The sequence below is a fragment of the Accipiter gentilis genome, chromosome 9 (assembly GCF_929443795.1).
Source record: "Accipiter gentilis chromosome 9, bAccGen1.1, whole genome shotgun sequence".
NCBI lineage: Eukaryota > Metazoa > Chordata > Aves > Accipitriformes > Accipitridae > Astur > Astur gentilis.
In genome coordinates this window covers 1,511,630-1,533,098 of record NC_064888.1, presented here as the reverse complement: position 1 = coordinate 1,533,098, position 21,469 = coordinate 1,511,630, and the positions used below count along the sequence as shown (strand labels likewise).

General features: G+C 53.6%; 2 protein-coding genes across 2 annotated transcripts; one reads left to right on the top strand and one right to left on the bottom strand.

The window, feature by feature from the left end:
* Nucleotides 1-3,671: 3,671 nt before the first annotated feature.
* Nucleotides 3,672-6,338, bottom strand: LOC126042717 (olfactory receptor 14C36-like). Its single transcript, XM_049810289.1, has 2 exons — nucleotides 6,244-6,338; nucleotides 3,672-4,630 (listed from the first exon to the last, which is right to left on the bottom strand). Exon 2 carries the CDS (start codon nucleotides 4,605-4,607, stop codon nucleotides 3,672-3,674), a length of 936 nt encoding a protein of 311 aa, XP_049666246.1. The 5' UTR covers nucleotides 4,608-4,630; nucleotides 6,244-6,338.
* Nucleotides 6,339-9,889: 3,551 nt separating this feature from the next.
* On the top strand, nucleotides 9,890-16,637 carry LOC126042709 (guanylate-binding protein 1-like). Its single transcript, XM_049810270.1, has 11 exons — nucleotides 9,890-9,991; nucleotides 11,269-11,480; nucleotides 11,572-11,699; nucleotides 12,139-12,248; nucleotides 12,563-12,765; nucleotides 12,883-13,125; nucleotides 13,433-13,713; nucleotides 14,279-14,491; nucleotides 14,617-14,719; nucleotides 14,850-15,043; nucleotides 15,195-16,637. Exons 2-11 carry the CDS (start codon nucleotides 11,288-11,290, stop codon nucleotides 15,378-15,380), a joined length of 1,854 nt encoding a protein of 617 aa, XP_049666227.1. The 5' UTR covers nucleotides 9,890-9,991; nucleotides 11,269-11,287; the 3' UTR covers nucleotides 15,381-16,637.
* The last annotated feature ends 4,832 nt before the right edge of the window (nucleotides 16,638-21,469 follow it).

Genomic DNA, 21,469 nt, shown 5'->3' with positions numbered 1-21,469 from the left:
GATGGCCAGATGGACATGAGGAGGAAGAAATGTCACTTGAAGGGTAGTGCTTTGATGCAACAGGTCACTCGGAGGGGGTCTGGGTTAGCCCATGATTTTGTGTTTGGAGGGACAGCCAGTGAGGATGGAGAGATGTCAGTAAAGGTAGGGACATGCTGGGGTGAGAACAAGGTGGGGAAGTGTGTCAGATGTCCACAGCCTGCAGGGAAAGAGGCACAGGCATGGGACAGTGTATGGCAGCCTATGGTGGAGATGGCCAAGGGTGCCTGCAATGCTGACAGGCCCTGACAGAGCTGAGGTCTTTGTCCCCTTGGCTATGGCTGATATCTCTGCCACCAAGGCCTAAGAGGAGACCCGTTGTCCTCATGGCACTGAGGTTACGTTGCCTCCTTGCACCTCCCTGGGCAGGCCGAGAGGCGTCGTACTGTTGTCCTTCACTTGGCCTCACACCCCCTCGCAGCCCGTGAAGAGCCCTGAGCCACGCGTGATGGACAGGATCTCTCTTCTGAGGGGCTGGGGTCAGGGCTTGGCATTTGGCTTGATAAAACACACCAAGGCTTTACTCAGCTTCAGAGCCACCAGCGCTTTGCCTTTGCCTCCCTGTCATCACTGCATCCAGTTTCCTGCTCTAACGAGTCCATGGGGAGGCTGTGTTGGTAATGGCCCTCAGTGGGCTCATTAATACTCCAAGAAACTTCAGCACTTTCTTCTGACTTTGCTCCTTGAGCAGCTTGTGCAATCTCCTCTCAGCATTGCAGGTCCATGGACTCAGCACCAAAACCATCATGGGGCTCATTACAAGGCAGAAATCCCTCAGGTGCCTTGTCTCTTCCCATAGTTTTCTTCAAGTCTTCAAGACTTGTACAGCTAATTGGAGAGGTTTCAGGATGGTAGTTAAAGAGGAAGAGTTCAAGGAGCTTTTAAGATAAAAGGCTTTTTACTTTTAAAGGTAATTTTTTGTTGGGTTTTTTTTGTTTACAGAAGTAGTGATAGCGGCATTCTCCAATTGATATTGATCCAGAGGGTCACCTAAGCAGATATGGGCAGGTAGGAAAAGCAATCCCTTGAGGCCAGACACTCTATGGACAGCCTTGCTCATCACCTCCCCAACCCCAGCGTTTTTCTGTTTGGACCTCTGGGCTTTGCATCACTTGTCCTTGCATCAGACCTCTTCACTGAAGTCTGCAGCTGGATGTTACAGCTCCTTGGCACCAATTCCCACCTGCTTTCCTCAGAGAACTGGCTGCACACAGGCACGGGAGGACTTCTCCTTATTGCCAAAACCCAAAAGTTACACATGATGCAATTTAATAAGCTTCAAAACACTCTCGTCAACTGTATGCCAAGTCCAGGCTGCAAGTCCAAGAGCTAGGAAAGGATAGATATAAACATAATTAAGGAGTTGACTCAAGAGTTAATTCATCTTCTCAGAGATGGAGCAAGTTTCTAACTCCCTGAAGCTCAAAGCAGCAACCAGATAGTTTGGAGGTATCTGAATGATCAAAGAGCAAGGGGAGGGGGAAATCTGGAGAGATGCAAGGGTGTGCATCCATATAGTCTGCTGAAAAGATGCCTTTAGACATGGTAATTTGATCAGGAGAGGTGGGAACACCTGAAAGGTGAGGGAGATTAAACACACAGTGTAATAGAGTAGTGGTAATGCAAGTGCAGAAGGAGATCAATATTTCTTCTCCCATGATTAACGCACTTCCCAGAACTCCCCCTTCTGGCATGGTGGGAAAACATTGCCATTTTATTAAAAGTCCTCAGGTGTTTCAGCCTGAGCTTGAACCAGCTGGATTTCGAAAACCTCCCAGGACAGAGACTGCATGGCCTATCTGGCTGATCTGTTCCAACAGCTGATTGAGCTGATGGTGAAAATTTTTTTCCTTATGTCTAGGCTGAACCTCTCCTCTTCCACCTTCCACCCGTTGTTTTTGTCCTCCCACAACGCACCATCACGAAGAGCCTGGCTCTTTATGCTCTGTGACCGCCTCACAGGTAAGGCAGGCTGTGAGGAGGTCTCCCTCAGCCTCCCTTGGCCTCTTGGCCACTTGGCTTCTGCTCACAGGCCCCCCAACGTGGGGGCCATTCACTGAACCCGCTCCAGCTTGCCAACACCTTTCCTGTATTGGGGATCTGAAATATGGATGCAGTAACCTGGATAATCCCTCCTCTGGATCTCCTGGCCATGTTCCTGGTCTTACAGCCGAGGACACTGTTGGCCTGCCTTGCTTCGGGGAACACAGCTGCCTCCTGTCCAGATCGCTGACCACCAAGACCTTCTCCACAGAGCTGCTCCCCTGCCAGGATGCTCCCAGCCTGTGCCATTGCCAGGGTCAGTGCATTGCAGGGGCAGAAGCCGGCATTTGTCCTTGTGGGGTTTCATGAGGTTCCTGCCAATACATGCTCTCCTCCTCCTTGAACCCTCTCCCTAACACAGGGTCCCGGCAACCTTTTCAGTAAAGATGAAGGCAAAGAAGGCATTGAGTCCCTCAGCCTCATCTGTGTTTGCTGTTACTAAATCACCCTACCCATTCAGCAGCAGCGCTGCATTTTCCTTGTTCACCCTTGGTCTCCAACGAGCGATCAAAGCTCGCTGTTTTCCTCTCGACCTTCCTTGCAACCAACTCCAGGTAAGCTTTGCCTGGGCCAAAATCATACCTGCACAACGAAGGCAATGCACACGAATTCCTTGTTTGTACCCGTCTTTGCTGTCACCCTCTGGATGCTGCTTTGTGGCCCCGTCATCACCCTGTCCCTTGGATGGCCAAGCAACGGAGCTGCAAATGTTGTTCCAGACCAGCCCAGTCTCTCCTGTGCCTGCATGTCTCGGCTCCCATCCACGAGCCCTGGCTGTGCACCACAACCCCCTGGTGTCAATCCTCACCCTGCATGGTCACACAGCTCAGCTCACTTTGGTGTTGTCCTCTCCCAACTTTCCAGCCTGGCCCAGTCCCTTCTTGGCTCTTCTCATCTTGCCGGCAAAAGAGCAGCCTGCCCCGAGCTGGTGCATGCAGAAGCAGGTTTCTCCTGGTCATTTATTCCCCCTGGAAGCACAGAGTTGCTCCTCTGCTCTTCTCCAGGGACACCCCTGTCCCAGAGAGCCTTTCCCCATGGGAGTGTGTCCGTGCTGGCCTGGCCGTCCACTCCTGCCCCCTCCTTGTGCTCCCCGCAGAGCCCTGAGCCGGTGGTGCTGCCCTGCAGACTGAGAGGGCTGTGGTGCCCGAAAACCACGGGGAGACAGTCCCAGGGAGATCCCTTCTGATCATTCACCATCTCCACGGGAACTGGTCACACAGCCCAGGCCTCCTTCCCCAACACATCGCCCCATGCCCTCCTCCCCGGAGCCCATGGAGAACCCAAGCGCCACACCATGGCCTTGTAGGGGCAATCTCTTCAGCCTGTTTTTGACTTCAGCTTTGGAAGAAGAGCCCAACCTCCAGACACTGGCACTGAGCCTTTTATTACAGAGATGCGACGCAGGAGACCAGCTGTAACGTCATGCCAGGGACATGTACAAGGGTCTCTGGGTCGGACAGACTGGGTTCATGTCACTGGAGAAGTGGAGTGGATGCAGACATTCCTGGACAAACATGATTATCACAAGCCAAATCCCCAAAGCAGAGGAGGAACAGCTCCTGAGATGAACTGGAAAATACTCGTAAAGGTTATTGCTGCTGAAAGACGAGTGATTGAATCAGCTTCTTCAGCGTGTCTTTGAGCTCCTGGTTCCTCATGCTGTAGATGAGGGGGTTCACTGCTGGGGTCACCACCGAGTACAGAACTGCCATGAGCAGATTCAAAGATGGTGAAGAGATGGAGGGGGGCTTCAGGTAGGCAAACATGCCAGTGCTGAGAAATAGAGAGACCACGGCCAGGTGAGGCAGGCACGTGGAAAAGGCTTTGTGGTGTCCCTGCTCAGAGGGGATCCTGAGCACAGCCCTGAAGATCTGCACGTAGGACAGCACAATGAAAACAAAACAGCCCAAAGCTAAGATAGCACTAAATATAAGAACCTCAAATTCCCTGAGGTATGAGTTGGAGCAGCAGAGCTTGAGGATCTGGGGAAGTTCACAGAAGAACTGGTCTATGGTATTGCCTCGGCAGAGCGGCAGTGAAAATGTATTGGCAGTGTGCAGCACGGCATAGACAAAACCACTGCCCCAGGCAGCTGCTGCCATGTTGGCACAAGCTCTGCTGCCCAGGAGGGTCCCGTAGTGCAGGGGTTTGCAGATGGCAACGTAGCGGTCATAGGCCATGAGGGTGAGAAAATAAAATTCTGCTGACATCAAAAAGAAAAAGAAAAAAACCTGTGCAGCACATCCTGAGAAGGAGATGTCCCTGGTGTCCCAGAGGGAGTTGGTCATGGATTTGGGGACAGTGGTGGAGATGGAGCCCAGGTCGAGGAGGGAGAGGTTGAGGAGGAAGAAGTACATGGGGGTGTGGAGGTGATGGTCACAGGCTACAGCGATGATGATGAGGCCATTGCCCAGGAGGGCAGCCAGGTAGATGCCCAGGAAGAGCCAGAAGTGCAAGAGCTGCAGCTCCCGCGTGTCTGCGAATGCCAGGAGGAGGAACTGGGTGATGGAGCTGCTGTTGGACATTTGGTCCTTCTGGACATGAGGGCCTGTTCAAGGAGGAAAAGTCAGTGGAGAGACTTCTTAAAGAAAAACCCTTGTGTTTTCTCATGGAAACCCTCCTCCCTGATCTGAATGAGGAACAAGTCAGCTCATTCCCCAACCCTATCAGGTGAGCGACATGCCTGGCATTTTAAAATGGAGCTTAGGCATCTAGTTCCCATGAAGACACTTCCAGGGCATATCTGCAGAGTCAGTATCAGGACAGAAGCTGATCTGCCCCCCCACATAAGCCCCAGAGAGCAAGACCACCACGGATACGTGGAGAAAGGAAGATAAATACTGCAGTGCTCAAAAAAAATGAAGCAAGGATAGAAAGACAGAAGCATGCAGTGAAGCCTCATCCCTACCCAGCTGTGCGCTCCATCTCAGAGTGTAGGTGCTTTGAGCCCCTTTGTTGTGTACCACACTGGAGGACACATGCAGCTCTCCTCTTCTGGAGGTCCGGCTGCGGAGGAGGTGACTCATGGCCTGGACCCCATGGCCTTTGGGCAGAGGCCATGCTGGGTGGGAGAGGGGACCAGGGGGGTAGCTCTGGGGAAGGCATCTGCACTGCAGGGAATGGTAGGGACATGCCCAAATCCCTCCTCCAGTGGCATTTCTGGGAGCAGCTCCCTCTCACTCCCTGCCCATGTCTCTGTTGCCTGGAGATGCCCCTGCCCAGAGTTGTTTCTCTGTCCTCATGCCTCCTCCCTGTCCATGTTCACAGACACCATCCCACCAACTGCGTGCTCTTCTCTGCCCTGCAGACACCTCCTGGTAGCAGAGCACTGCCCACAAATATGTTTGGGGGGTGGGGGGAGTCTAAGAGACATCTCAGACAAGTCCTAACAAGATTTGCAGCCTCAGTGCCTTCTCCAGAATGGAGAAAAATTCCAATCAACCACTGCCCACCCAGACAACCAAGAAAAGAAAACTCAAAGCACACCCTCCTTTCCTTTCAGATAGCCCCAGCCTTGACCTTCCTCTTGAAAAGACTCCCCCAGAGATGTCCTCAGGGTGATGTGGAGCTGTAAGCAGCCCTGACCCATCCAGCTGTCGCACCTTGCACCCACAGCTTCCCCCCAGAGTGCTGTGGGGAGCTCCCCGGGCAGGCTGAGCGCTGACCCTGGCAGGCAGCAGAGCCCCTGCCCCGGCACACAGAGCCCTGGGGTGCAGGGACCCTGCTCTGAAGGACAGCCCTGGGCACCCCTGGGTGCACGCCCGGATTCACACCCTGCAGCTGTCCCCGAGAGAAGGGAGCTGTGATGTCTGAGGGTGCAGCAGGGAATCACTGATCAGGAGCCCTCCTACTCCTCAACACTACAGAAACTGTGAAAGTCCACTTGAAAGATCCCACAGGTTGTGGATGTGCCAGCTTTAGGAGATCCCTCCAGGAGCAGCAGCTTCATTGCCCTGCACTCAGAGACTTACCACGTGGAGGACTGTGAAGATTTCTCCCCCAGTGAGGTCCCCTCTTCCCTTCCACACCAAACTGCCTTTAACCTCTCTCTGCCTCGCTCCTCTCCCCTCGCTGCCTGCAGGCAGTGCCCTCAGCCCTGCTGCGCTTTGCAGGGGAGCTGCTCCTGGGCAGAGCTGTCTTTGTGCAGCGCTGCTCGTTTGCCACGAGCCCCCTCCGTCCCAGGAGCCCAGCTCAGCAGCAGAGGACCAGCCCAAGGCGTCACCTTCTCTGCTCCCTCTGGGCTCCCTCTGGGTGTCCCTGGGGCCCTACCGTGAACCAGGCTGAAGGAATCACTGATGTCTCCCGTCAGAGACAGAGCTGGGCGTGAGAATAATCTTTCTCATCCCATTGTAAGACAGGACAGCCAGACAGTGACAGGCAGGGATCACATTTGTCCAAGCGGAGGGAAGTGATTCAGCTGAGTCAATCAAGGCATCCCATTCTGGGTTTGTAGTCCTGGGGCTAGAAGGGGACTTTGCTCCCTCCCGTGCCTGCCACAAACCCTCAGCAGGTGGGACTCCTCTCCTTAATTCAGGTGCGCACAAAAGAGGCACCTGTATGTGAGCTGCTTGTTTCAGCTCCCATGCTAATTAATGGAAATGGAGGGTAGGAGTGAGCTGCTCAGATGAAAACACCTGGTGACGTTTGAGATGCCAGAGGTTGTCCGAGGTATGTGCAGGACAGCTGAACCTGTCCCTATTTCTTGTCCTCTGGGCAGCCTACACAGGTTTTCAGCTGACCAAATCATGTCATGTACCATAGGGAGATCTCAGCTTGACTGTCTTCACCGTCAGCTGGGTTTTCTAGATCTCCTTTGACTATAATGACAGTTGTCTCATCAACATCCCCACATGGGCTAATGAAATTCAGAGCAGTTACTCTATTTATTGGCTAAAGACAGACCTGTAGTGCCATGGGAGAGGGGTGGCTGGAGACTAGCCCTGCAGAAAAGGCTCTGGGGGTGCTGGTCGACAGCAGGCTCAGTATGAGCCAGCAGTGTGCCCTGGCAGCCAAGAGGGCAAACCCCATCCTGGGGTGCATCAAACCCAGCATAACCAGCTGGTCTGGTCAAAAGAGGTGACGATCCCGCTGTATTCAGCGTTGGCGTGGCCTCACTTTGAATACTTTGTGCAGTTCTGGGCCCCACAATTTAGGAACGATGTGAAAGTCCTTGAGTGTGTCCACAGGAGGGCAGCAAAGCTGATGAAAGGGCTGGAAGGAATGTCCTATGAGGAGTGGCTAAGGACTTTGGGCTGGTCTAGTTTGGAGACAAGGAGGCTGAGGGGCGATGTCATCGCTCTCTACAGCTTCCAGAGGAGGGGAAGTGGAGAAGGAGGTGCTGACCTCTTCTCCCTAGTATCCCGTGATGCGGTGCGTGGGAATGATTCAAAGCTGCACCAGGGGAGGTTTAGACTGGACATTAGGAAGTGTTTCTTTACCAAGAGGATGGTCAAGCACTGGAATAGGGCTTCCTAGAGAGGTAGTCATTGCCCCAAGCCTGTCAGAGTATAAGAGGCATTTGGACAATGCCCTTAATAACATGCTTTAACTTGGTCAGCCCTAAATCAGTCAGGCAGTTGGACTAGACGATCATTGTAGGTCCCTTCCAACTGAAATAGTCTCTTCTCTTCTCTTCTCTTCTCTTCTCTTCTCTTCTCTTCTCTTCTCTTCTCTTCTCTTCTCTTCTCTTCTCTTCTCTTCTCTTCTCTTCTCTTCTCTTCTCTTCCCTTCCCTTCTCTTCCCTTCTCTTCCCTTCTCTTCCCTTCTCTTCTCTGATGCCAAGGCTTTCCCAAAAAGCTTCATGTATCTGGCAGGGATTGTCTGGTTCAGCCAGGTAGCTGATGAGAGAAACGGTGGGGTTGGGGAGCAGGGACGCAGACTGCCCATGGAGTGTCTGACATGAAGGTTACTGATTTCCCTACACATTCAGGCTCCATTAGGAGATGCTTAGGATCACTCTCAAGTGGAGATCGCTGACATCACTTAATCTGTAAGTACAAAAATGAAGAAAGCTGGAAAACAGAGAAAGCCTTTCTTAGTTGTAGTTACTATTGAAATGTTTTCACTTTGGCTGCACTCCTGAAATCTCTCTGATCAACCAAAGAAGAACTGAGGAATTAAGGGAAATTACGCCCAGAGACTTGGCTTGTTAGGGTGTTGTGTGTGTTAATGAGCCCTCTGGTGCCAAGCTCCTGAACTGCAGATACTGAAAGTTTGAAGAAGCCTCTAGAGAAGTCAAAAGCAAACATCCAGGTTTCTGAGGGCATTAGCGGTCCTCACTGAGGGCCATCACTGAAGAGCCCATGGATGGAAGGACCAACAGGTTGCCCACCCCTGGGCGCTGCTGAAGCAGGAGGTCAGTGGCACCGGTTACAGGTGGAAAATCAAATGTGGAGGTGGCTCTGAAAGCCACCTGTCTTATCCCAACTTCTTGTGCCCCCCCCAGCAGCCTACTTGCTGGTGGGGTGGTGTGAGAAGCAGAAAAGGCCTTGGCTCTGTGTAAGCACTGCTCAGGAATAACGAAAATGTCTCAGCATTGACAATGCTGTTTCCAGCCCAAATCCAAAACATAGTCTCATACCAACTACTGTGAGGAAGATTAACTCTATCCCAGCCAAAACCAGTACCGGGGCAGAGGGGTTTAGGGGCTGACCGGGGTGTTTCTTGGCAGGCCCTCAGGTGAGAGGCTCATGGGGGTGGTGGCATGTCCATGAGAGACAGGGGGAGAAGTATTTGGGGGGGACGCCCATGTGGGAGAGCAGCAGGGGCCATGGCCAGAGTGTCGGGGCGCGTGTGAGAGAGCTGCTGTAGGGGACATGTCTGTGGGTGGAAGAGTAGAGGAAGCACGTCAGTTGGTGCTCCAGTGGGGGACAGGGGGATGTGGGGGTCATGTTGGGGTGGGAGGGATGGGGAGGTGAGGGACCCGCTGATTCAAAGAAACTAACACAATAGTTTGATTAACTATTAAGTAGGTATTCTTTATTGGCAGCGCTGGATGCACAGGGGATCGGGTCTCATTGTGCCGGTTAAGTACATGTTCTACATAGAGATTCATTAGATTTCTGAGAAATGTTATACATATTCATTAGTTTTCTGGGAAAATATTAGCATATGCAAATGTCCTTTACGCAGGTGCATTGGAGGTCTCTGGTGGTCCTCATGAGTCCTCTGGTGGTCTTCTATAGTCTTCCTCACTTGTCCGCTATTTGACCCTCCTCAAGTGATTCTCTGCAGTGTATGGTCTTTTACATGTTTTGATACATGAGTGCTTGTTAGTGCTCTTATTATCTAGGTTTTCATTAGTGGTGTAGAACCATATGGCCAGTTTAAGCGAAATTATCTACAAGGACGAGAACAAAGGCCGTGAGCAGGGACATCTTGCATTCGGTCAGGTTGCTCAAAGCCTCATCTAACCTGGCGTTGAACACTTCCAGTGATGGGCCATCCACAACTTCTGTGGGGCATCCACAACTCCTCTGGGCAACTCGTTGCAGTGTCTCACCACCCCTCCACACTAGATAACATCATGCTCAGCAGTAAAAAGCGGGATCAGAGAAGAAGGGGTGAGAAGATATCTCCCAGGCTGGGTGTAACTCTGAAACTGGCCGGGCAGCTGGGAGGTGGTGAGTGTTTGCTTTTGCATTGCTTGTTTTTCGTTCTTGTTCTTTCACTTATTAAACCCTCTGTATCTCACCTCCTCCAGCTTTACTGCCTAGCTGCTGGCCAAGGTCAGCTCTATGGCTGGGGTTTTCCTCCTCCCTCCCAGTACCTGACTTTCGCTTTCGGTCTCTGACTCGCCCATTTCCCAGAATGGGAGGAGAGGGCTGGCCATATACACAGGGGAAAAGGCAGGGCAGGACCCAGACTGCAGCAAAGCTGTTGCAGCCCAAGGCAGGAGAAGAAGACAACGGTGAGTCCCTTCCCCTAATCCCTCCTCCCCACCCCGTGCAAGCAGCCCTGGACACTGGGGCTGCGGAGTGACTCCTGCCGTCTGACCCCAGCAAACAAGAGGGAGCCCAGTAAGTGACAGGGATCCCACCAGGTAGGAGGAGGAAGAGGTCCAAAGGTCTGCTCAGGCTCTGGGACGGAGCAAGGGGAATGGGTGGCTGGGAGCCTGTGTTCAGCCCCCCCAGGCTTTGCATGCAAGTTAAGACTCGCCGAAGCTTGGACCCCGTGCACTAAGCTCTCCTCTCCTCCCTGCTGTGCTGGGGGTACCTGTGACATGAGGGGCAGCCTCTTGTCCCCGAGAGGCGATCCCCTTGATCTTCCTGGAAGAGGTTGGGGCTTGCGAGGTCCTCAGAGAGGGTTCAAGGCCCAGAAGTGGGCAGTGTCCGCGGAGCTCGCCGTTGCCGGAGCAAGTCCCGGGGTGTCCGGGAGGCTGCAGTGGGGCAGCTTCTGGGTCTGGGCACGGGATGAGCCATTGTGCTGCCGCCACGTCCGTGGGTTTACTGGTACCTGGCAGGGGCTGGGTGATGTCTGGGGCTGCGCAAGGGAAGGGTCTGGACTGGGTGAAAGCCCCCCTGCCACTGGCAGTCTCACCATCCGGGCGAAAGGCAAGGACAGGCGGGGGCTGAGCACTGGAGTGTGTGGAGGGGGTCACCCACCAACGCACGGAGGAGGAAAGGCGAGATGGGGGCCTGGCAAGGGCAAGCACCAAGCATGTGCCTGTGAGAGGCACAGAGGGGGGTGAGAGGGGGTGTGATGAGGTCAGGCATCAGAAATCAATGAAGACATTCATAAGCAGCTCCCCTCAGCTTCCATTTCCCCCCCTAACCTACCCTTCCCTCAGTGCCTGTGTCACTCGTCAGTCATCCCTCCTGCCCTAGAGCCCCGCCTGAGGCCATTGCTATGTCCGGCACCCGTTTTTGCACAATTAAGCATTCAGCAAACTTTAAATTGGTGTTCGGGACATAATGCAGAGTACTCCCACTATCCCACCGGGCTTTCAGAAATTGAGCTATTTCTGTTGTGGGGCAAACGGGGAGGGGTTGTGCACCTCTTCCAAGTGTCACTGTTGTCTTCACAGCATCACTTGGGAGGGGCAAAAAGAGGAAGCGTGGCGGAAGGAATTGGGTGCAAGGCATGATTCGCTTGGAAAAATGAAGTAGAATGATAATAACTGTCCCTGTTTGGACTGTGGGGTGCCCCCACCTTGTTAACCAGCCCGCCTCGCCATCTCCTTCGCAGGCTGCGTTTGCTGTCGGCAATGGCGTCTGAAACCCACATGCCGGTGCCTGTCTGCCTCATTGAGAACACCCCGGCGAGGGGGCTGGTGGTCCGGCCGGAGGCTCTGCAGGTGCTGTCAAAGATCACCCAGCCCGTGGTGGTGGTGGCCATCACCGGGCTGTACCGCACCGGCAAGTCCTACCTCATGAACAGGCTGGCTGGTCAGAGGAGAGGTGAGGGAGGTCCCAGCCCTGGGTGGCCAAGGTACCTGGGTTTTCCTACTCTGTATTTAACACCGTTGAGACCCTTGTGTCCTCCCCACAGGTTTCTCCCTGGGCTCCACCGTGCAGTCCCACACCAAAGGTATCTGGATGTGGTGTGTACCTCACCCCTGCCGGCCTGGACACACTCTGGTGCTGCTGGACACTGAAGGGCTGGGCGACGTGGAGAAGGTGTGGAAGAAATGGGAGCTCCCTTTGTGCATTTCCAGCACTTTGTGGAAGCTCTTGAGGGCCCAGCCGTGGTGACCAGAGTCAAGGTGTCCCCACCACCTATGGTGGCCTTCAGCCTGTGTGCTGGGAAGAGCCAGAGGCCATGGGGAAGGAGGTCGGGGTAGACAATGTGCCAAATTCCTCTGCTTCTCTGGAAAAGAGCAGCAAACGGGAAGGAGGACCTCAGGGAGCACTTTGGTAGAGGTCTGTGGGACCCTGAGAGTAAAGAGTTGAGGATAAGGCCAGCTACAGAAAGACATGGGGGTGGCATGGGGGTGGGTCTCTCCAAAAATTGGTCTTGCCATGGCCTGTTGGTTAGGGGCATTCAGGGTCTGGGGAGCTGGGGCTTTGCTCATCCTTAGGGGGTCTTGTTGATAAGAGCCGAGGGTTGTTGTTCCAGGGCGACACCAGGAACGACACATGGATCTTTGTGCTAACCATACTGCTCTCCAGCACCCTGATCTACAACAGCAGAGGCACCATTGACCAGATGGCCATGGACCAGCTGCAGTATCCTTGGTGGGACAGCAGCACCAGGGATGCCCTCCTCCCCCTGTGTGGTGGGTTAGGGGTTGACAAATCGCAGTTCCTCAGACAGCTGCAGAACCTTCTGGTGGTGCCCAGCGATGTGCTTTGAGTCCTGGGGAGTCCCACGTTGTGGACCTCGGGGCTGAGGGGTTTTCTCCCTCCTCCTTCTGGCGGTTGCCGGCTGTTCTCTGTCCCGCAGAGTCTCCTCTCTTCCCCATGAAGTGCTGAGGGGTCGCAGGATGGCGATGCCCCTGCGTTGAGAGCTGAGGTCCCTGTTTCCTTAGCCTGCTCCCTAGCTATGTGGTGAAGCTGACTGACCACGTCAAGTTGAAAGCAGGACCCAAGGAGAGTGAAGATGAACTGCACGATTCAGAAAAATTTGTCCTCTTCTTCCCGACTTTCATCTGGGCTGTCCGGGATTTCACACTGCAGCTTCAGGTGGATGGGAAGGAAATCTCTGAGGACGAATACTTGGAGGAGGCACTGAAGTTAAAGGCTGGTAAGGGAATGGTGCTGTGCTGCTGGAGATGTCCAGCCCCAGACACAGGAGCATTTCAGTGTAAGTCAACAACAGCCCAAGCCCGGTCAACTTGCTCCGTGTCCTCTTACCCCACAGGTAGCAGCCAGGAGACCCAACGCTACAACCAGCCCCGGGAATGCATCCGCCAGTTCTTTCCAGATCGCAAGTGCTTTGCTTTTGACCAGCCGGCCAGCAGGAAGGACCTGGTCTGCTTGGAGGATCTTCAGGATGATGAGATCAATCCTGAATTCCAGCAGCAGGTGGAGAAATTCTGCAGCTACGTCTGGGAAAAGTCTCCACCTAAGACCGTCCCCGGTGGCCACATCCTAACAGGAAACCGTGAGTTTATCCAAACCCTGCCCAGAGGGTTGGATGGCCAGCAGCTCCTGGGACTGTGTCTGGGGAAGGAGCAGATGCAGAGTCAAATGATGCAGGTGGGGAAAGGGAGAGATTTTCTGCTGGCTGCTGTCCCTGCCGCTGGCTTTGAAGCTTCTGGATGCTGCAGGTGGGGTGGGAAACAATTAGGAAAAGATGTTCAGGAAGACTCTGGCAGGGAGGCAGCAGGGATATGGCAGGACCCAGGGCCGAATGGGAGCCTGCGTTTTGTTCAGGCTGCAGATCTCTCATCCTTGGTCCTCCTTGGCAGAGCTGGGGAAACTGGCAACGACCTACGTGGAGACCATCCAGAGCGGGGCAGTGCCGTGCCTGGAGAGTGCGGTGCTCGCCCTGGCAGAGATTGAGAATGCAGCAGCAGTGAAAGAGGCTGCGACGTTGTACCAGGATCTGATGGCGCAGCGGGCAAAGCTGCCGACAGAGAATGTTCAGGAGCTGCTGGAGCTGCACAGCCAGTGCGAGCAGGAGGCGCTGGAGCTGTTCATGGCACGGGCGTTCAAGGATGACATCTGCCGTTTCCAGGCAGATCTCATAGTAGGTGCTCCCCAGCCCAGCCAGGATTCCCCCAGGGACACCATCAGCCCCTTAGCTTTTGGTCCTGGGGTACCGGGGTCGCCCTGCCTCCTGCCAGAGGACAGTGCTGTGCCCTCTCCAGAGCCGGCTCAGTCCCAACGCCTGCTCTCACACTCTGCAGACTGGCAGTTGTCCCTGCTGCACTACTCCTTCTCCCTAGGTTCAGAAGCTGTGCTGCAATGGGGACGAAGCTCAGCCCTGCCCCTCTCTCGCTGCAGCCCAGAGGTGTCTCTGCCCTGGCTGGAAGCCTGTAGCCTTCCGCACTTCCCCTGTCCTGCTGACCAGTTCTTGTCCCTGTGTTTTGTGGAGCCTGTGGTCCCTGGCATGCTCTCTGCTCCTGTGCACCTTGGCCCAGAGATGTCCATGGGCATGGACTGCCCTCCCCACCCGTCACCTCCCAGCTGATTACCCCGCAGACTGGAGATCCCAATTCCCATGTTGACCTGGCTTGATTTTTGCCTAGCACGAGAAAGGCGGGTGCAGCTCAGCCTGGGCTGATGCCTTCCCTCTGCATCTTCCCGGACAGAGCCAGGTAGAGGCAGTCAAGGCAAAGTTCTGCAAGGACAACGAGCAAGCGTCCTATGACAAGTGCAAGGCTGCTCTCAGGGACCTCTCCCAAGACATGGAGAAACGAATCAGTGATGGTGTCTACAATGTGTCAGGGGGCTACCAGCTGTTCAAAGGAGACCAGCAGGCACTGGTGGAGAAATATTGGGAACTGCCTGGCAAGGGGGTGAAGGTAGGGACGAGAGCAGCTCCTCTTCAAGGGGAGAGGCTCCGTGTCCCATCCCCTTCCCCCAAGAAACCATTTCCCCGCAGATGCTGTGTCTCCCCTTGACTCCTCTTCTACCTGTGGTTCTACAGGCTGATGCTGTCCTGCAGGAGTTCCTCCAGAGCAGAAAGACTCTGGCCGAAAGCATCCTCAACACAGACCGCTCCCTGACGGAGAAGGACAAGGAGCTAAAAAGTACCTTCTGGGCTGGAGAAACGCCACTGCCTGTGGAGGGCCAAGCTTGATGGAGGAGGACAACAGGACTCCTTGGGGTCTTGTGGGCTCAGCTCCTGCCCTTGCAACATCTCTCTTTCTCTGTCACCAGGTAAGCAAGAGCAGCATGAGAGAGCTGAGCAGGAGAGGGCGGTCCAGAGGCAGAAGGAGGCTGAAGAGAGACAGAAGTTGGAGGACCAGTTCAGCAGCTTGAAAAACCATGTGCTTCGGCTGAGAAAGAAGCTGGAGAATTACTGTGAGAAGCAGCTGGAGGAGCAACAGAAGATGATCAGACATAAATCAAAGGTACCAAGTGGGAGGGTGCAGGTGCCGAGATGTGGCTAGCAGGCAGGAATGGCAAAGGGGTCCCAGCTGGATCCCTCCCATTGCTTCTTGTCTCTGTGGCCCTCCCCCTGCACACACCGTGCCCTTGCCGACAACCTGACTGTCTTCACAGGAGGAGGCTGTGTTGCTCAAAGATGGCTTCCATGATAAAGCCACCCACCTGCACATGGTAACCTCTAGACTGCAGCAGGAATATCGGCACAACAGGAACGAGTTGCCAGCCTGGATCAGCATAATGATATCGATACTGTTAGGCTTGGCATTTGTCGTAATTCGCTTTGGAATACTAAGAGTTTAATAACCCCTCTAGTAACAAAGTAAGAGAGGTGTGCAGTGCCCCCACATACAATTCTGTGAAATTTTGAAAGCCCTTCCTGGAAGATGCTTGCCACAGAGCATGAAAGTGGCCTCCACGTTCACTTGTCCTGCACCACCTAGTGCTTTCATGTGTGTCTCCTCCAGGAGAAATCCTCCTCTTCCCTCCCAGAGCACCTGGTCTCTCGCTTCATCTGAAGGCACGGGAAACATCTAAAGCCAGGGTGGCTTGGGGCACAGAAAGGCCATAATGCCAGCAGGCGGGTCTGGGAGCATTTTGCCATGCTCAGAACATGTCATTGGGAGATCTAACCCACCTCTTCTAGAGACCTCCTCACCAGGGCTATGGGAAACGTGCCCGAGAGAGCTTTGAGCTCATGTCCTGGGGTCACACTTACTGCAGCAGCATGAAGTAGCATGGAAGTTGTGAGTAAACCAGGAATCCATGTGGTGAGCGCTGCCTGGTTTGCTTGGCATCAGTCCTGGGCAGAGTCACCCAGAAGGAGTGAGCCCATGACCCAGGGAGCAGTGGATGAAAGCCATCCTCTGCTATGTAGCTACTCCCACCCTGGTCCTTAGCAAGGCTCTTCTCACTTTGAAGCCGTCCGTGAGGAAGTTCTCCCCGCAGGGCTGTTCTGCTCTCTGCTCCCTCACCCCATCTCCACGCTGCTCCCCCTTTCCTTCCTTCAGACCAAGAGATCCCCAAGTGCCCGTGGGGTGATAGAGCAGGAGATGGCTGTAGAGGGTTCATGGGAGGTGTGTGTCCCGTTGCACTGGCTTTGGCTGGGATAGAGTTAATTGTCTTCATAGCAGCTGGTGTGGTTCTGTGTTTCGGATCTGTGACCAAAGCAGTGTTGATAACACCCCCCTGTTTTAGCTGTTGCTGAACAGTGCCTGCCCAGCATCAAGACCTTTTTTGTTTCTCACCCACCGGCGAGTAGGCTGGGGGGTGGGCAAGAAGTTGGGAAGTGACACAGCTGACCCCGACGGACCAAAGCAATATCCCAGGCCATATGACACTGTGCTCAAGCAATAAAAGCTGGGGGAAGAAGGAGGAAGTGGGGGGACACACATTAGGAGCAATGGTGTTTGTCTTGCCAAGTAACTGTTACGCGTGCTGGAGCCCTGCTTTCCTGGAGATGGCTGAACACCTGCCTGCCCATGGGGAGCGGTGAATGAATTCCTTGTTTTGTTTTGCTTGTGCACCCGGCTTCCGTTTTACCTATTAAACTGTCTTTATCTCAACCTATGAGTTGTTTCACTTGTAGCCTTCCCATTCTCTCCTCCATCCCCCAAGATGTGTGGGGCGTAGCTGTCTAACAGGATTAACCCATGACACTCGTGGACAAAGGGGTTTCCCTCTTCCCTACAGGGAATTAAATCTTCAGCAGCACCATGAGAAGAAGCAGGAACACCAACCGTTCCAGCAGTGTGAAGGTGTGGAGGTTTTTGAGTTCTTTACGGACAGAGGGGCTGGTCCAAAGGCAGTCACTGCAGTGGCACTAGCTCCTGAAATGACTTTCCTGACGTGTGGGCACTCCACCCCTGCAGGGGAGGTCTGCAGAGCACAGCTCCTCCTCACCCGGCAAGGTGCTGGGGAACCTCCTGAGGATAAAGCCCAAGCTCGGTTCCTCCACGTACCGTTGTGCTGGTGCTGCTTTCCCTCCTGAGCCCCCACGCCATAAGAGCCTGTGTCCCTCCATCGCAAGACTCTAGACCTGGGAGCCATCCCACCACGTCTCCGTGATCCCAACAAGATCGTAGCCCTGCAGCTGCACACAGAGCTCTAACTCCTCGTGTCTATTCCCCATACCACGTGCGTTAATGTACAGACACTTTAGAGAAGTACCCCAGCATGCTGAGTTCCTGGAGAGGGTTTGGGGATGTTTCCATCGTGGTGCCATGCTGGCACTGCCTTGCTTTCACGCACGTGCTGGAAGTGACCTGCTTAAGGTCTGTTTTGTTGATTTTGTGATCCCTTCCCATCACATCACCCCCTGCCCTTTGCTCATTGACCCTGTGTGTCACTCCCTCACAGCACTGCTGGATACTCCCTCCCTCTCATCCTTAGTTTAAAGCCCCCCTTACAAGGTCAGCCATTCAATCAGCAAAGATTCCTCTGCCCCTTTGGTGAGGTGGATCCTGTCTCTCCCAGGCAGACGCTGATCTGCATACCGGGTCCCATGGTCATAGAGCCCCAAACCGCGTTGCCAACATCATTTCTTCAGCCAACTGTTGACCTGCATTAGCAGTGCTCTCCTCCACACACCCTCGCCCCTGGGGCCAGCAGGCAGGAATTTCCTCCAAACCACGGAGATCTGGTATGTGGTATGACTTGAGGTGTCTTCAGGCTCTGCCTTCCAAAATGAGAGGGCACCAAAATGCCTCCCTGAGGCAAAAAGAGGCCTGTTTTGGGGGGACCTCTGGTGAGCTGAGCTACTGATATGTCCTCCTGGTTAGGATTCCTTGCTCCTGCAAGGGAGAGGCACAAGGTCCTGCTTCGCCCCAGCGTAGGCAAATGAACATGGTTCCTCTCAGCCTTGTTTGCCTTCTTCCCGAGCATAAGCACCTCCAATATCCGGAAAGGCAGCAGAGGTGGGCCAGTGGTGCTGTGGTGGTTTGAGGCAGGTGAGATGAAGCTCACTGAGACAGCAAAGTTTGCTCCAAATCACATGGAGAAGAGTAAAGGCTCTCTGCCTCTGTCTACATCTGTGCTGCTCCACGTGCCGCCTCTCTGCACCTTCCACTAAGTGAAGATGGCATTGAGGTCTGCCTTTTGCCTTCTAAGACTGAGCAAACCCACTTCACTCAGCCTCTTCTTGTGCTTTATAAGCATCAGTCCCCTGACTGTCTTGGTGGCCCTGATCAGATAAGATTTAGAATCCTGACCACCACGCCAATTTGTCGTGGGCGGGCGATTTAGACCGCTTAAAGAATCACCACCAAAGGTATCAGCAAAAGTGGGTTTTATTGAAATATGCTGTTGTAAAAGTGCAACTTATCAAAGTTCAATGGCAAGGTTCACTCTATTACCTACTGCAAAAAGAATGTAACAGTGATTCAGAACTACCAGGACAAAATCAAAGTCACCAATACGAAACCTTAGTGCACTATAACACGAGATTATGCGCAACATCGGTCACTTACCAAAGATCTGCAGCTGGTAAGAGGTCTCTGCCTCGAGGAGCAACCTTGAGAGGCGTCCCAGCTCAAGGGGGGAGCGCTGCCACGCAGCCAGCTGCTCAGCAGCAGGGAGAGCTCAAGGGTGGCTCACTCAGGCTGTCGTACCGGGTCCTGCGCTTGAGTCACAACAACCCCACGCAGCGCCACAGGCTTGGGGAAGAGTGGCCGGAAAGCTGCCCAGCAGAAAAGGACCTGGAGGTGTTGGTCAACAGCTGCCTCAATACGAGCCGGCAGTGTGCCCAGGTGGCCAAGAAGGCCAACGGCATCCTGGCTTGTATCAGAAATCGTGTGGCCAGCAGGACTAAGGAAGGGATTGCCCCCCTGCACTCGGCACTGGTGAGGCCTCATCTTGAATACCGTGTTCAGTTTTGGGCCCCTCACTACAAGAAAGACATTGAGGTGCTAGAGCGTGTCCAGAGAAGAGCAATGAAGCTCGTGAAGGGTCTGGAGAACAAGAGAAGGGGCTGAGGGAACTGGGGTGGTTTAGCCTGGAGAAAAGGAGACCGAGGGGAGACTTCCTCGCTCTCTACAGCTATCTGAAAGGAGGTTGTGGTGAGGTGGGGGTCGGGCTGTTCTCCCAGGTGACAGGACGAGAGGAAACGGCCTCAAGTTGCACCCTGGGAGGTTTAGATGGGATATTGGGAACAATTCCTTCACCCTAAGGGTTGTTGGGCACTGGAACAGGCTGCCCAGGGAAGGGGTGGAGTCACCATCCCTGGAGGTACTTAAAAGATGTGTAGATGTGGCACCTGGGGACACGGTTAGTGGTGGAATTGGTAGTGTTAGGTTTATGGTTGGACTTGATGAACTTAAGGGTCTTTTCCAACCTAAATGATTCTATAATTCTATGAATAAAGTGGCTGTCTTGTAGTCAAATTACATGCGATGGAAAAAGTATGCATGGGACTCCTTGTGCCCACAATTTTCTTTGTTCCTTGATAAAAGAGTCTTGGCAAAGCCGCTCGCTGTTCATGTGTTAATTGCATGATCGGTGTTCCAAGCTCATATGTATCGATACTCACTGTGTCACTATTTCTTTGGGGGGTTTCAGAGAACAGATTGGAGCTAAAAAAGTTCTTGGCCCGGTTATGGCTTAGACTTTTACCTCCATCGGAGCCTGAACGAAACTACCGCTAGTTTGGTCAAGGAGTCAGAGAATCATAGAATGGTTTAAGTTGGAAGGGACCTTAAAGGTCACCTCGTTCCAACCCCCCCGCCACGGACAGGGACACCTTCCACTAGACCAGGTTGCTCAAAGCCCCATCCAACCTGGCCTTGAACACTGCCAGGGAGGGGGCATCCACAACCCCTCTGGGCAACCTGTTCCAGTGCCTCACCAATCTCATAGCAAAGATGTTTTTCCTAATATCTAAACTAAATCTACCCTCTTTCAGTTTAAAACCATTACCCCATATCCTATCACTACACTCCCTGATAAAGAGTCCCTCCCCATCTTTCCTGTAGGCCCCCTTGAAGTACTGGAAGGCCTCTGTAAGGTCTCCCAGAGCCTTCTCCAGGCTGAACAACCCCAACTGTCCCAGTCCCAGCCTATCCTCATAGGAGAGGTGCTCCAGCCTCTTGATCATCATTGGGTCTGGCTGAGATGGAGTTAATTCTCCCCACAGCAGCCCTCCTAGTGCTGTGCAGCAGTAGCTAGAAAGGGGTTGATAACACACCAGTGTTTTGGCTACTGCTGAGCAGTGCTGGCACAGCATCAAGGCCGTCCCTCCAACATTTTTGCCCCCCCTCCATGGCAGGCTGGGGCTGGGCAAGACCTTGGCAGCGGACATAGCCAGGACAGCTCACCTAAACTAACCAAACACAAATATTCCATACCATGTGGTCAGCTCATCTGTAAAAGCTCAGTAAAGGGAGATGGAAGGGGCGGGCATTTGTTATTTTACGTTTGTCTTCCGGAGCAACCGCTATGAGTGCTGAAGCCCTGCTTCCTGGGAAGTGGCCAGACATCGCCTGCTGATGGGAAATAGAGAATAAAATCTTTTGTTTTCCTTTGCTTTTGCAGGCGACCGTTGCTTTTGCTTGATTAAACTGTCCTTATCTCGACCCACGAGCCTTTCATTATATTTTCTCTCCTCTCTCCAGCTGAGGAGGGGGCGGGATAGAGCGGCTTTGGTGGGCACCTGGCATCCAGCCAGGGTCAGCCTACCACAGTCCTTTTGGGCGTCATGGACAGGATACGACAACGGCAGTTTTGCATTAAGCATTTTGCTATAGCTATAGTGGTTTTTAAGCTGCAAGCTCCTGTGCCGGTCAGGGCGTTTGTTGGCTGCTTTGCTTATCTCTATTTTGCTGAGCTTGGGAACATGGTAATACAAATAATGGCTACATGCTTTGCCCTGGAATTAAGGTCCTTGCTGTGCCGGGGGAGCTATTTTGTGGGGAGGATGAAGGAACGTGAGAACGTGCTAATACAAACAGTGGCTATGTGTTTTACCCTGGCACTGGTGGCCTTGCTGAGCTGGGGGAGCTATCTTGTGAAGGAGATGAGGGAATACATCTCCCTCTCCCTACCTGGCATTGATGTGAATGGTTTTACCGGGCAGGCTCCCGAGGTCCTTGCTCACCCTTACGTGAGCTGTTCAATACCACTAATTAATACTGATCGTATATTATGGGTTTTGTGGAATCTGGTCTCATCCTGGTATAAGAGAAGACAACTTTTGGGTGAGGCAGTACTGAAATGTGCCCTCAAGCAGCCGGTCCCTGGGTGGCAGGGTGTGTAGAAGGAGTTGGGCAGGTTCCTAGGATGGTTATCATCTCTCGTAACCTGGGACTTTACACCCGAACAGTCAAGCAACCCTGGCAAACTGACGTGCCACCTGATAGAGAGGTGCCTTGCCTACCCCAGTGAAAACCAGCAGCTTCTCG